The 13,012-nt window shown below is 38.9% G+C and overlaps 1 protein-coding gene across 2 annotated transcripts; it reads left to right on the forward strand.

Moving 5' to 3' along the window:
• The first annotated feature begins 73 nt into the window (after positions 1–73).
• RPS24 (ribosomal protein S24) lies at positions 74–5,827 on the forward strand. 2 transcript variants are annotated; one of them, XM_082765355.1, is made up of 7 exons: positions 74–152; positions 836–901; positions 1,254–1,463; positions 1,953–2,063; positions 2,935–2,952; positions 4,832–4,867; positions 5,737–5,827. In XM_082765355.1, exons 1-5 carry the CDS (start codon positions 150–152, stop codon positions 2,938–2,940), a joined length of 396 nt encoding a protein of 131 aa, XP_082621481.1. In that variant the 5' UTR covers positions 74–149; the 3' UTR covers positions 2,941–2,952; positions 4,832–4,867; positions 5,737–5,827. The 2 variants fall into 2 exon arrangements, with proteins under 2 accessions (XP_082621481.1, XP_082621482.1); XM_082765356.1 differs by lacking the exon at positions 2,935–2,952.
• Positions 5,828–13,012: the final 7,185 nt, after the last annotated feature.

Raw genomic sequence — 13,012 nt, forward strand, 5'->3', positions numbered from 1 at the left:
CAGCCCCGGCCGCCTCCCCCCGGCTCCGGCGCTGTGCCGAACACCCCCGGTGCAGCTCCGCCCCTTGCCCAGGCCCCGCCGCCTTATGCCGGGCCGAGCCGCACCGCCCCTTCCTCTTCGTGCTCGCCGCCTGCCCGCCAGTCGCCATCATGGTGAGGGGCCCGCGCCATCCGCCCGCCGCGCCGCCATCCCCGCGCTGAGGGGGCTCCGGGGGGCACGGCGCGGCCGGGGGGGCTCGGCCCGAGCGGGGCGGGCGGGTATGGGGGGGACGGGGTGCGCGCAGCGGCTGTGCCGGCCGGCGGGGCTGCTGCGGCCTGGCAGCGGTAGCTGGCGGGAGGGAGCCGGGTCCCTGCGGTGTGAGGGTGTCCCCGCTGTGTCGCCCGGCTTCTGCCGGGGCGGAGAGGCCGCAGGTCCTGCTGCTGGGGTAGTGCCGCACAGCTGCTGGACCCTGAGGTGGGTTCGGGGCTGTTCGGAGAAGCCTAGTGAGGCAAACCCTATAGCTCCTCCTGTAGCTGTCCGTGTGTTACTATAGCACTTGGGCTCACCATCCACGTCTTTCATTAAAAGCCATTTCAGTGTGTTAGGATAGCGGGGGCAGGGATGTTGCTGTGTTGGTTGCAAACTGGAGTTAATTCACTGTACTCCTCTGAGGTGTTTTCCACAACCTAGGACCAGTGTGCTTGTGAGGGCACACAGGTGAAGTCACGTTTGTGAGTTTGAAGTTATGACAGACAAGTCACAGTTTCTTCACTGTATATTATTTATATATTTGTTAGGCTTGTAATTTTGGATAAAACTAGGCTTTTATTTCACTTCTTTATACTTCATTTTGCAGAATGACACGGTGACCATCAGAACCAGGAAATTCATGACAAACAGACTGCTTCAGCGCAAGCAGATGGTAAAAATACTAAAAAATGTCTTTATTTTTTTGTTGGTTCTGGGGTACAGGTATTCTTTTAATGGTTACAAGTAAGGGGCCCTGGAAATTGTTTTGGCTATCACTGTGTAAGAGCTTATGCGTTTAAATGTTTTCATGTGCATTGAAGGTAAATCTTGATGCTAAAGTAGTGAGCTGGCCTGTCATTATAAGCAGGAAGCTGCTAGGAACATTTCTGCATTAAATTAATAATACTCTGTGTTGCTAAGGTGAATTAGCTCAAGTTTTAAGCTTGCGGAAGTGTAGCATGTGGCTGTTGTACTGGATATTGACTGGTTTTTGTTTTTATAACAACCTGTTAATTTCTTTTTAGGTGATTGATGTTCTTCATCCTGGGAAGGCCACCGTCCCCAAAACAGAAATCAGGGAAAAGTTGGCAAAAATGTACAAGACAACCCCTGATGTGATTTTTGTATTTGGCTTCAGAACTCACTTTGGTGGTGGCAAGACAACAGGTTTTGGCATGATCTATGATTCCCTGGACTATGCAAAGAAAAATGAACCAAAGCACAGGCTTGCCAGGGTAGGTTTTGTTTTCCAGTAAAAAGAAAACAATTGGAATGTCTTTCAAGTGTTCAGTGGTTCATTTACATGTATAAAAACTACAGTTTGTGGAAGTACTGGTATATATGACGAATTCAGTGTTCTGTAAATGATGTTAAAAGTACTGTATAGATTATCTTTTGCAAATGCAAAGTAGGTTGCTTTTCTTAAAACCTATTATAGGTGGCTTGAGCAGTGTTATTTCTGAGATAAGGTAATAAAAGTCAACTAATTGCTACTAAAGATCTTAAAGAGGCATGAAAGAGGACTGATCCATATAAGATATTAGTGCTTGTTCTATTGTGTCATTCACTAGCTAGTGAAGTTTCTAGCTATTTAGTATTTCAGGTTTAAACAGTATTTGAAAGTTCCGGGAATAGTACAATTGGTTTAGCTCAAAACATGAAAACTTCATTTTGGAAGTTAGTATCAGAGAACAGATGTAAAATACAACTCTTTTTTTTAATAGCATGGTTTGTATGAAAAGAAGAAGACTTCCAGGAAGCAGCGGAAGGAACGTAAGAACAGAATGAAGAAAGTCAGAGGCACAGCCAAGGCTAGCGTCGGTGCTGGCAAGAAGGTAGGATGAGATGATCTGTAAGCTGGACTGTGTATGTTACTTCTGAAATGTCAAGTAGAAAGTTTTCAACAGAATAACTTTGTCTTTCTTCCATTTATTTTTTTTTTTTACCTGTTCTACTGGATAATAGAAGGTAATCTGTGTGGTCACATAGAGCTTCTTACCAGCTCAGTAGCTTAGTTTTGCTCATCACTGCTGCAGCTTAACTGATACACCAAGAAACCATGCTTCTTAGATTACTGTTTCCTACATCACTTGACTGAAGTTAAACTTTCTTAAATGTAACCATGTTGCTTTAATATCATAATTCAGTCATTCAGTATACAAATTAGATGTTCTTCTTAACTCTTGTTACTCAGACTGCATAAATATCTAATACTTACTCTGCCAAGGTAGTGTTCTGTTAGAAATTTTGTTAAGCATATGTAGTGTTGTGGGTGGTAAAGACTCTGTGTAATTAGTAACAAGGTAGAAGGGCTGCTTTAAATTGGTTCTGATGGTCTGATTGGGAAAACTGGGGGCTCTCTTCCTGCTGGGAGCTTCCTGTGCTGTGGCTGGAACTTGATACAAACTTAAAAGGTATGCAGCTTGGAGGGAGACTGAATTTATTTATCATGAAACAACCAAAACCACCAAAGCTATGTAGTAGCCTGGCTGTGAAGACCTGTCACCTTCCTTTGCTGAGTTCTGCACTTGGGAAAATACTGAGTAGGCTTGTGCAGCTAGGTGGATTTTACAACAGTATTTTAATGAGGGAGGAGAGGGTGATGGGTTTTGATGCTTAGCTTTGTAGCTGCTAAGTTGCTTAACATCTTGAACTTAAGTAATCTTCACTTTTGCTTTTTTCTACTTTCTTGGGACTCTTCATCAGAAATGAAGTATCTAGCAGGTACTGGAAATGAGCATGGATGTGGTGACTGAATCACTGAAACACTTGGATATCTCCTGAAATGGAAGCACTGTACTGCCTTGCATACATACGTGTTTACTTGAAATGTCTGTCCTGTAAAGGTTCAGATGACTGCATAATAATTTTTATTCTGTGTGACTTAAAAGTAAAATTTGGCTAATAGCAAAGGAGATGCTCAAAAATAGCAAAATACCACAGAAATAAGGAATTCCCATTGAGAAGAAAGCAGATGTATTGACTTGAGGCATTGGTTCAAAACAGTACAGGTTCTGGTTCAAAGTAGTACAGTGCAATTGCATGTGTAACTTGACCTTTACACAAAAGTAGTTGTGTATTTTTATGAAAACTTAAGTCATGTCACAGCTTAATGTGTGTAAGACAGTGGTTGTAAACTATACAATTGTCAGCATTAAACTGCTAACTATTAGCCTGTGATATTGGAAGCTAAGACAGAAATCACAGCAGCTGTTCTGAGAAATTCTTCCTCTGTAATTGAAGTTCTTGTAGATACATATCATTAGATACGATAAATCAGTGTTGTGGCTAACAACAGGGTGAGGGCTAGCTATTTGGAACCTTTTACCACTTCTGCTTCAGTGCTGTTTCAATAGCAAAGTTGTAGATTAATTTACAGCATAACAGTGTAAAAGAGCACCATCTTCATAGTGTTAAGGGAGTCGTGCAGAGTTGCACTGGTAACAGTAATGTGAGTGACTTCGGTCCCTTCAAGAATTTTGGTACTTGAATGTGGCTGTTACTGAGTGTTAATACAGAATGGTTAAGTAACTGTCACTTCAATTAAAACTGTCTGTTTCATCTAAATTTTCTTAAAGTCTATAAGCATTTTAGAAATCAAGACACAGTTGTGTTGAGATAATTACACAGCGTGTGACTTAACAGAATTATAGGGGATGGAAGGGACCTCAAGAGATGATTGGGTCCAACCCCCCTGTCAAAGCAGGTTCCCTAGAGTCTAGTTCTCTTGACTTGTTTTTCAAGTACTTGTCAAAGTAGCATGCATTCTCAATAGTAAGACAATTGTGTTTTGGTTGAAGTTTTTTGAATGTCCTCTAAAATGATAGTTTAGTTGATGACTACGTAGTTTAGATCTTCTTCACCAGTTTTGTTAACCTTTGTGTCTTTGCATTAAGCATAAACTGAAGACTAATCAGCATGATTTCTGGAAAACCTGGCTGGGAAGAGTTCTGTGCTATATCACAGAAAGAAGCTTGCAGAATACACTCCTGCCCTAAAGCTTTGTCTTGAAAAACATGTGTTTGAACATAACGGTGTGGCATGGTTCAACATGCTTTAACAGCTATCAGCAGTTCTGAAAGAAATCCTGAAATAGGTTTTATTGTCCACCTACATGATCTGTGACAATTGTTTATCTCAGAAGTGTTCAGGGACTTGATTATTACATTTCTTCAGGAAAGTCTGTAGTTACGAGAGTAAAAACCCATGTCTTTTCATGTTGCTACTGCACAAATGTTGTTATCGACAGCTTTTGAGATGCAAGTCTTTCAAACAGGTATTTCTCAAGCATGATCAAACAGTAATGTGAATAGATAGGCAAATAAAGGCCTTCTGTCTTGGAGGTATAACTGAGCATGCAATTGTATCATGAGAGTTAGTTGAGCTGTAAACAGCTATTGTTAGATCTGATCTTAAGTTTGAGGGAATGCATGAAATCTAAGTCCTTAGCTTCCACAGTAGTCTAGATTTCAAGGTTTTCCTAACACGTTGCTCTGTAGCAATTGAAAAAAATATATTGTTTGTGTTCTCTTCTGTTTCTTCTACAGTGGTAGGACCTTGATTAAAACTATTCTCTTACCAAATAATGCTTTTTCCTTTTCAGTAACTGCACATACCTAAGATGGAAAATGGACAACAGGTATGACTTTGGAATGCTTTGTAAGAGTACACATTCAGTGGCCTGTAGTCTGACCATGATATAGGTTCAATGTTTATTTATGCAAAGAGCATGGTACTTGCACTGATACAGAACGTAGTGCAAGAGTTGAAGACTAAGGGAGACTTACATATTTAAAATTCACTGTTGTGCTTACTAGTGAGCTGATAATTTGTAACTTGCATGAGATACCTGATAAGTAGATAAACTGAAGTAATGGCTCAGACTAAACTCAGATTTACTGTTGTTAAAAGATCTTACTGGTTGGTCTTATTGTGAAGCATTTCTGTTTTTAAATAGTCTCAGTATGCTAAAGGTAGGGTAGGTTTGTATTGTCTTAAATAGGTCAAAGTTGCATGACTTGTATTTAAGTGCCAACTTCGTTTTCTTGCTCATAGCTCAAGTAAATGCCTTCTAAACAATCCTGATGCCATTTTGGATAAGTTTCTGACCACATTTTTCTATCTTCGCTGCAGAAACATTAGTGAATTTGATATATTGTGGGCCGTAGCAGTTACAGACCAAAGTCTGGTTTTACTGCAAATGATTCTGAATGGCTTATTTTTAAGTAACTGTCTGGGAGTTGATATTAGCTGATAGTGAGTATAATGTCTTAAGCAGGTGTCTGTCAAAGCAATTGTAGGTTGTTGAGATTGTCTAGAGAAATGCTGTAATCTAGGCTCTCATTGCCATGATGGTTCAAGACTTCACTGTACTTTGCATTCTTCTAAGAAAGGCATTGTTGTTCACCTGGCCTTGGCTTCTTTGGTAACCAGTTGTTCAGGCCGTATAGTGGTGTGGCTACAAAAATGTTTCATTCTTGTGGAACTAATATTTCTTTTCCTTTACAGACTACATGATTTTGTGAAGAAATGCAGGAACAATTATTCTGGAGAGAAGCTGCTCGTCTGGTTGTAACATCAAATAAACTATGTCAGTCAATTGCTGGTTTGCCATTTGTTTTTAATTTTACAACTACTGTTTTGTAAAGCTTGAAAAATTCAAGATTGGTGCACTATTTGCACTGTATTAAAATCTTTTCATAATTAAACAGCTCTTGTTTTGAGTATTGATCCAAAGTATGAATTCAAGCTTTCTATAGATAGTAGTTTTAAAGACATTCCAAGCAGTCAGTGTTAACTAAATGGAGGTAGACATGCTTTGTCGTCTATTGTTCGGGTTGTATTTTGCAGAGTCCTTTTATGGTGTGCTTGACTGCTCTTATAGACCTGCAGAGTACAGCTGAAGAGAGTGGAAAAACATATCAGCAGAGAGATTCAGAGCTGCATATTTTACAGTTGAGGTTTTAGCTGCTGAAGGACTGGAGTATAACTAGTCTTTGGTTCCTGCGTTAAGACAGGCTCCGGGGTCTCCATTTGCTCTGTGAATTGTGTAGTGCATCTCTAATTTTTTTATCTGGTGGTGTTAAACGAGTCATTTGAGATTGGATTACTTGTTGGATGAGGCATGCTTTATGCTCTTAAGAGCATTCTGGTGCAGGTCTCTTGAGTAGCAGGTAGAACAGAAGTTATACAGTAAATAGGAGTGAAACTGACCAGACAGCTCTAGTGGGCATGCTGATGAAGGTTCTGACCTCATTCTTAGGTAAGTGCAGTGCTTTTAAATTATACTATAGGTGTACTTAGGCAGGATATTGTAATACAGGTAAGACATCTTTAGTGTTTGGAGGTGGCAGGAGGAGTGGGAACAACCCTGGAGCCACAGCTGAAGTGATTGGGATACTGTTACCCTAGTAACTTCAATACAGTACAGATAAAACCCTGTCTTTCCTAGTACCTTCAGTTGGTTTTTGAAATAGTGGGTTTGTTCTTAGTGTTCAGCAGCATCGCTCTCTCAGCTGTGCGATAAAGTTGCTGTACCTCATGCTATAGTATTTCTGTTTTCATTGAGTATTTGGGGTTACGCAACCGACCTAAAGAAAGGGTAGTTGCAATTTTTCTTATAAATGTAGGTGAAGTAATGAAATTAGGCTAAGGGGATGTATAATCAGGGAGTAATTTCTTCTACAATAAGTAGTTTTGATTCTTAAGTCTTACGGAAGTAAAGGTGTTTTTTATCTTAGACCTTCAAAGATGGATGCTAGTTACACGTTCTTCCAAAAGAATATGCAAATTAAAATCTGAGGAGTTGATAGAGGAGCATTAGAAATAAGACTTGTTCTGCTACTTGGTGTGTCTGCTGAACTCTTGACCCTGTAGGAACACTTGCAGTAAGTGACAAATTTCTGACTAGCAAAAGGAATTTGAAGGATATGGAGCAACTATTATTCACATAAAGCATCGAGTTAAACCTAAACCTCTTTTTAAGGTAATACCTGGAGTAAAAACTTCCATTTAATGTTCAAAACTCAAGGATAGAATTCACATAAAATATAACTGAATACTCACTAGGGGGTGGTGTGAACACAACAATACAAATACAAGACTTAAATACTTATTTTCCTAATAAATAAAGCTGGAAGGAAGCTGAAATGTCCTGTCAGAGATGTCAACTCATTTGAAAGTAAGCATGGAAAATGGTTGTGGAGGATGTGAGGCTTTGTGTGATACTCCTGTCATTTTATTTGTTCTGTTTTTAATTGAATGGAAGTTGATTTTCAGTAAAGACCACGTATTCAAAATACTGACTGCTTTAAAGCTCTGGAGTACTGACACTCAAATTCAAGTTGTTCTTTTCAGAATTTCTCTTACCGTAGTTAGAAGCAATCAATCTATAAATAAATCCTGACATGGGTGTCTGTTCTGCACAGTCCTCATGTTTTAATGTAAGAAAAACAATACTGTTTCCAAGGACATGTTCATCTTGAAAAATTTAGTTCTGGAATTGAAGGTTCCCTCCGCAATACTGTAGTATCTTCAGTGATGTATCATTAAAGGTTCACTGAAGTACAGTAGCTGTCCAAAGCAAATGGCTTGAAGTCGGTGGTCTAATTGCCTGGTACCATGCTTTGGTATTTGGTGGTGCTGTATGGTAACTGAAGATTGACAGTGAAAAATACTGACCTAGTGATTCAGCATAACAATTGATATGTTTTATTACATGGTTAGCTTATAACCATACATTGATAAGCTGTGTTTTTGTCTGAAAGTGGGAGGCAGTAAGCACAAAAAATGGGAAGGGGAGGAAATGATTTCAAGTGATTGAAAGTAATTAGTCCAATCAGATTTTTTCAACTATTTTGCAGCAGTGTTAATGCGGTTATGCTTTTCTTCTGTCATTCCACTTGGAAAACGGCAGGCAACTGAAGAGCTGCAGTTGGAAATCCTCTACTTCCACAGTCTGGAGAGAGAAGCAGCTCTTCATGCAAGTTTCTATTCTGCCAACATTTAGCCTTCGTATGCTGCAGTTTAAGCTATGTGTAGCAGATGTTCTGAATTACAGAAGTTTAATACACGTATCATGCTGTGAGGAGACTCTAGGTTAATCCCCTTTCCTGTGGGAGGTAAAACAATTAAGTGGAAAGCACTGATGAACAGGAATCTTCACTTCTTTCCCTACTGTGTGCTGAAGGTACCCTTTTATTTCCTGCTGATCTTAGCGCATCCCATCATCTATAGGTGATAGTTTTTGTTGCTGTTAGCTGCTTTTGGACTTCAGCCTGGACATCATGTAACAATATCCATGTTTTAAAAAAACAAGTCTCAAAGAGAACTTTTAAATACTGTATCTATTCAATGAGCCATCTGCAACCTAAATTATGTTACAAAGGGTTTTTGGAGAAGGAACTTAACAATTGATGAATAATGTGAAATTGATCTACATGAAAAGACTTCCATCAACTAACATTTTAATGGGTAGGACTTGTTTGAATTATGTGTATTTTTTTTTTTTAAGAAGGTATATCAAAGTTGCAGAAAATGTGTTGTTTTTTTTTTTATAGTAGTAGTAGTGACTTGATGATACGGCTCGACAAGTGAGATTAAATCAAGTCTGTGTGTGAAATATGTTAAAAACTGCAGCAGCCTCAGAGGTTGACTTGAAGCTAGATCAAGTAGTCATATTTCTTATTGAGGTTCCGCCTTTAGGTTCACGGACACAGGTAAGGCATGGTCTTATATGTAATGCAGCTTCCGTTGTTACAATGTAATCTTGAAGGTAAAAGACAAACTACAGCATGTGAAGAGATGGAGGGAAGCTGACTCTGGAGGAGAAGAGTTAAGTGTCTTGAGGTCAGAAGTTTGATCTGAACAACAGAAGTTGCTATCATGGGTGTAAATATTTTTTGTTTGTTGTCTATCTACTGCAATAGCAGTAAGAGTAAGTTACTTCTACAAACAGACTGGTTGCAGTGCTTCTTACAGGTACAATGAGAAGGCTTAAGCTTTGACATGTCAACGTCAGGATTAGGCATAAAGAAGTATGTTAATGTTAGTGGTTTCCTTTGCTTTAAAGAGATTAAATGGCAACTTAATCATGTATCGCCTGTTGGTAACATTGATCAAGTCTATGAAGCTGTATCTAAAAAACAACAGAACCCCCTCTGTGGAATTTTATCTGCATCTGGACTTGCATAAGCTTCCTTTTAGTTTTAGAGTTGAGTCTGTGAAGGCTGTGGTTAATGAAACAGCTGTGAAAGTGACTAAAAGACATCATGTGCACTAGAAGACAGTTATGGGGCTTTTTGCCTGAGCTGGCCATCAATAACCACTTCAAATATATAATGATTAAAAAAAAAAAATCATCTTCCTTTCCAGTTACTGCTGTTCATACACAGAGCTCCTAAGTAAGGTGAAGTAGTAAGATGAAGCAGAGGTACATTCAGAATGTCTCTGACTTTGTACATAGCAGATGCTTTACAATCAGTAAAAAAAAAAAAAGTGAATGCAATGTCTTGTCATGTGCCTTGTACATGATGATGGTTTTTACTTGTGTTCATTGGGTTAGAATACAGCTTGTTATCTAATAAACTGGCCAGACTCTAAACTGACCTGTGTTAAGAGAAACATGCTTCACTGCCTTTCATGATGATCTGATTTGATTGTACTGGAGCTACTACCCTGCTATCATTTTCTGTCAGTTTTCGCTAGCCTGTTTGTTAAGCCAGAAATCATTTGTGTGGCTTTGATAACAGGTTTCAATCACTGATAATAAAACTTCTGCAGCAGATGACCTCAGATCTGTATCTTCTGCACAGTATTGGCTGTAAGTAGAAAATTGGGTCTGACACGTTTCTCTTTTTGATACTTTGTCTTTTTTAACAAGAAACTAAAATGACAATGCAAGTAGGTTAGCATTGTTAAAGTAAAAAGAGCAAAAAGGTGATTTCTAAATAGTGATCATGTTTTTTGCATATTTTTACTGTTACCTTTTTAGTTTGACAGGTCCTGGTGCAAAGCGTAAGTTAAATGAAGTCTTTTTTTAAAGGTGAACATAGGGTTGTTACAAAAATAGGGAACTGTTACAACTCAAGTTTTAAGTGTTTACTTCAATTGATCAGTTCTAGTTTTGGAGGAAAGGTTTAAGGGGCTTTTTTTCTTTCAGCGCAAAATTAACTAAAATGTAGGAACATAGAACTGGGAGAAGTTTGTGCTCCCATGCAAATATTAAACTTAAGACGTTTTGAGGTGTTCATTAAACTTAGAGGAGTATATTTTGATTAGCAGTGAACTGTACAGCATTTCCTTAAACAAAAACTCAAGCAGTGTACTGGGGCATAAACCACAGAAAACCTGATGAAAGTGAGTTGTCCAGATACAAAGAAATACTAAAAGGTGAACATCTAGCATTAAACATGAAGTAAAACAGAATATCCATCACTTTTTTGGCATTTTTATTAAATAGGAAAATCTTGAAGGGCTTGGATGCTTGTTAGTTGCCTTGCCTGTTTGTGTCTTGTGCTTTAGAAAAAATGTAGTTTTAGTATCATAGGTAGTTGCTTTCAAATGTTTTTAGGTTTTGCAATATTTTTTGGCTACTGGCAGTATTTCATTTATATGGTATATGACCAGTGGCTTATGTGATAGACTTACTATAGGACAAAGATACTTTACAGAAGCTTTAACACAGACCAAAGCTGGGAGTGTTGTCTTAGGAAAACTTAGACCAGTATTCAAGGCAAGTGCAAGCACTCAGGGTCTCTGTCAGGATGTTATCATACAGTCTTCCTGGGAGATTGGGAAGTTCTCATATTTCCACTTCACAGATGAAGCACAGAAGGGTAAGTACCACGTCATTTTTTAAGTACTGAAATGTTTCAAAAATACAAGACCCTGTGCAAATAAACTAACTTCCTATTACTATAAGACATGTCCTTCAGGGGCTTGTCCGTATGTCAGAAAACAAGCCAACGTTACACTGGGAAGTTGAACAGTGTCAAGGTAATACTCTATCTGCTGCACCAGCTCCCTTTATAGCAGACCAGAGGCAGGATTTCTGTGGAAATGGTCTCAGTGAGTGCTTCGGTGTCCATGAAGCACTGAATTCCCCTGAGCCTCTGAGTTAAGTGCTACATGGCAATCTTTGGGTCAGTAACTGTGCAACGTCCAGGCTTCAGCTCAGCTGTTAGTCCCTGTTTCATGTCCCAGCCAGTGTTTTCAGCCTGCTGCTATGCAGCTGCCTAGGAGCAGGAAATTCTTTCTGCTGGGCTGAGATAGCCCAGTTACTTTTCCTTTAAAAGCTGTCCTGAATGGAGCGGAGCCTAGTTCGTGGTATTTTTAACCATTCTCGCTGAAACAAAAGCTCCCGTGTGTCAGCTGTCTTGAAAACAGATTTGTCTCAAATATTTTCAATGGCTCATGTGGGAATTAGCTTTTGGTGGTAAGGATGCACTGAAATGATTTGGTACCTTGTAGTCTCACAGCTACATTAACCTACATTAACCCTAAATTAACAGACTTTGTTTAGTGAAGTTTAAAAAAATAAATAAAAATAAAATAAAAAAAAAAACAACAACAAACCAACAAACACTGGAGGGTTTATTAATTTAAAAGCTGTTGTCTCAGTGGCTGTTTTATTAGAATTAGTGAATGGAAGAATACTGTAGCAGAGGCCTATCACAAAATACTCAAATTATCTGTGAGGTCTGTTCTTCCGTTAATGTTCCTCAGTAACTTTAATGGCAGTTAAAACAACCTCACAGAAAACAGATACTCCAGTCTCAGATGCTGTGAAGCACCTCTTCTGCTTTTCAGCTAAGTTCTACTAGTACTTACTAACCCAAGATTTTGTTCTTACTTGTCTCATCACTTGAACAACGATCTTGCAATGCGAAACGCAGGATCCTGTGTAAAATAGTTTTCCTGCAGTTTGCATAATCAAAATAGTCTGGGCATTTCCAATAAGCACAACCATCAAGAGCAAAAGTATCCTGCTTTTCATGGAATGTGCATGACAGAGAAGAGCTTAGATTATCAAGGAGGTTGTGCAAAGGAATCATTTAGCCAGCAGAGGACTGTAGAACCACACATCATAGCTATTGATGCAAAAATGTTTATTCACAAAGAATAAGGAGAAAATCTACATAGATAAGACAGTCTCTAAAACACAGTAAAATACTGAAAAGTGAGGGCTCAGTTCTTTGTTTGTTTCTCATTAAAGAATTTAATTTGCCCCAGGTTCCCTTTGTTGATGAAGATCTATGGGAATTTTGTTTACATTTGGAAGCACATTGTCAAGAAGAGTACTTTGTGCAGACGACTGAACCTTGTGGGGGAATCACAGTGCTGCAGTGACACAGAAATGGTGGCACATTCCCTAAAGGAAAGCATACTTCATTTGTAATGAACATTATGTCTGCAGAAACTAATGGCACAACCTCCTATTCAGTTTATGTAAAATAAAACAGGCCCATATGTTGCTGCTTTTAGAGTTTGGTTGTTTAAATTAAATGTTGTTTAATGAATATTCAAGCCCATTTGCTCAAAAGTTGTGCTCAGTGTAGTGTCTTTTTCCTCTGTCTTCGATCCTACCTAGAGTATTAAGCCATTTCAAGAAGGTGCTAGAACTGAGGCATCTGTTTCTAACAAACTTCAATATTAAAATGCCAGAGCAGATGAGAGGGTAAATAAAGATATACACTAAGAGGATCGTATTATTTTTTTGTTTTGTAATTAAGACTGAGAGGGGTTTGATATGCATGGTGCCCTTTAAGAAACAGGAACATTCAAT

The sequence above is a fragment of the Aythya marila genome (genome assembly GCF_965140915.1).
Source record: "Aythya marila genome assembly, chromosome: 7".
NCBI lineage: Eukaryota > Metazoa > Chordata > Aves > Anseriformes > Anatidae > Aythya > Aythya marila.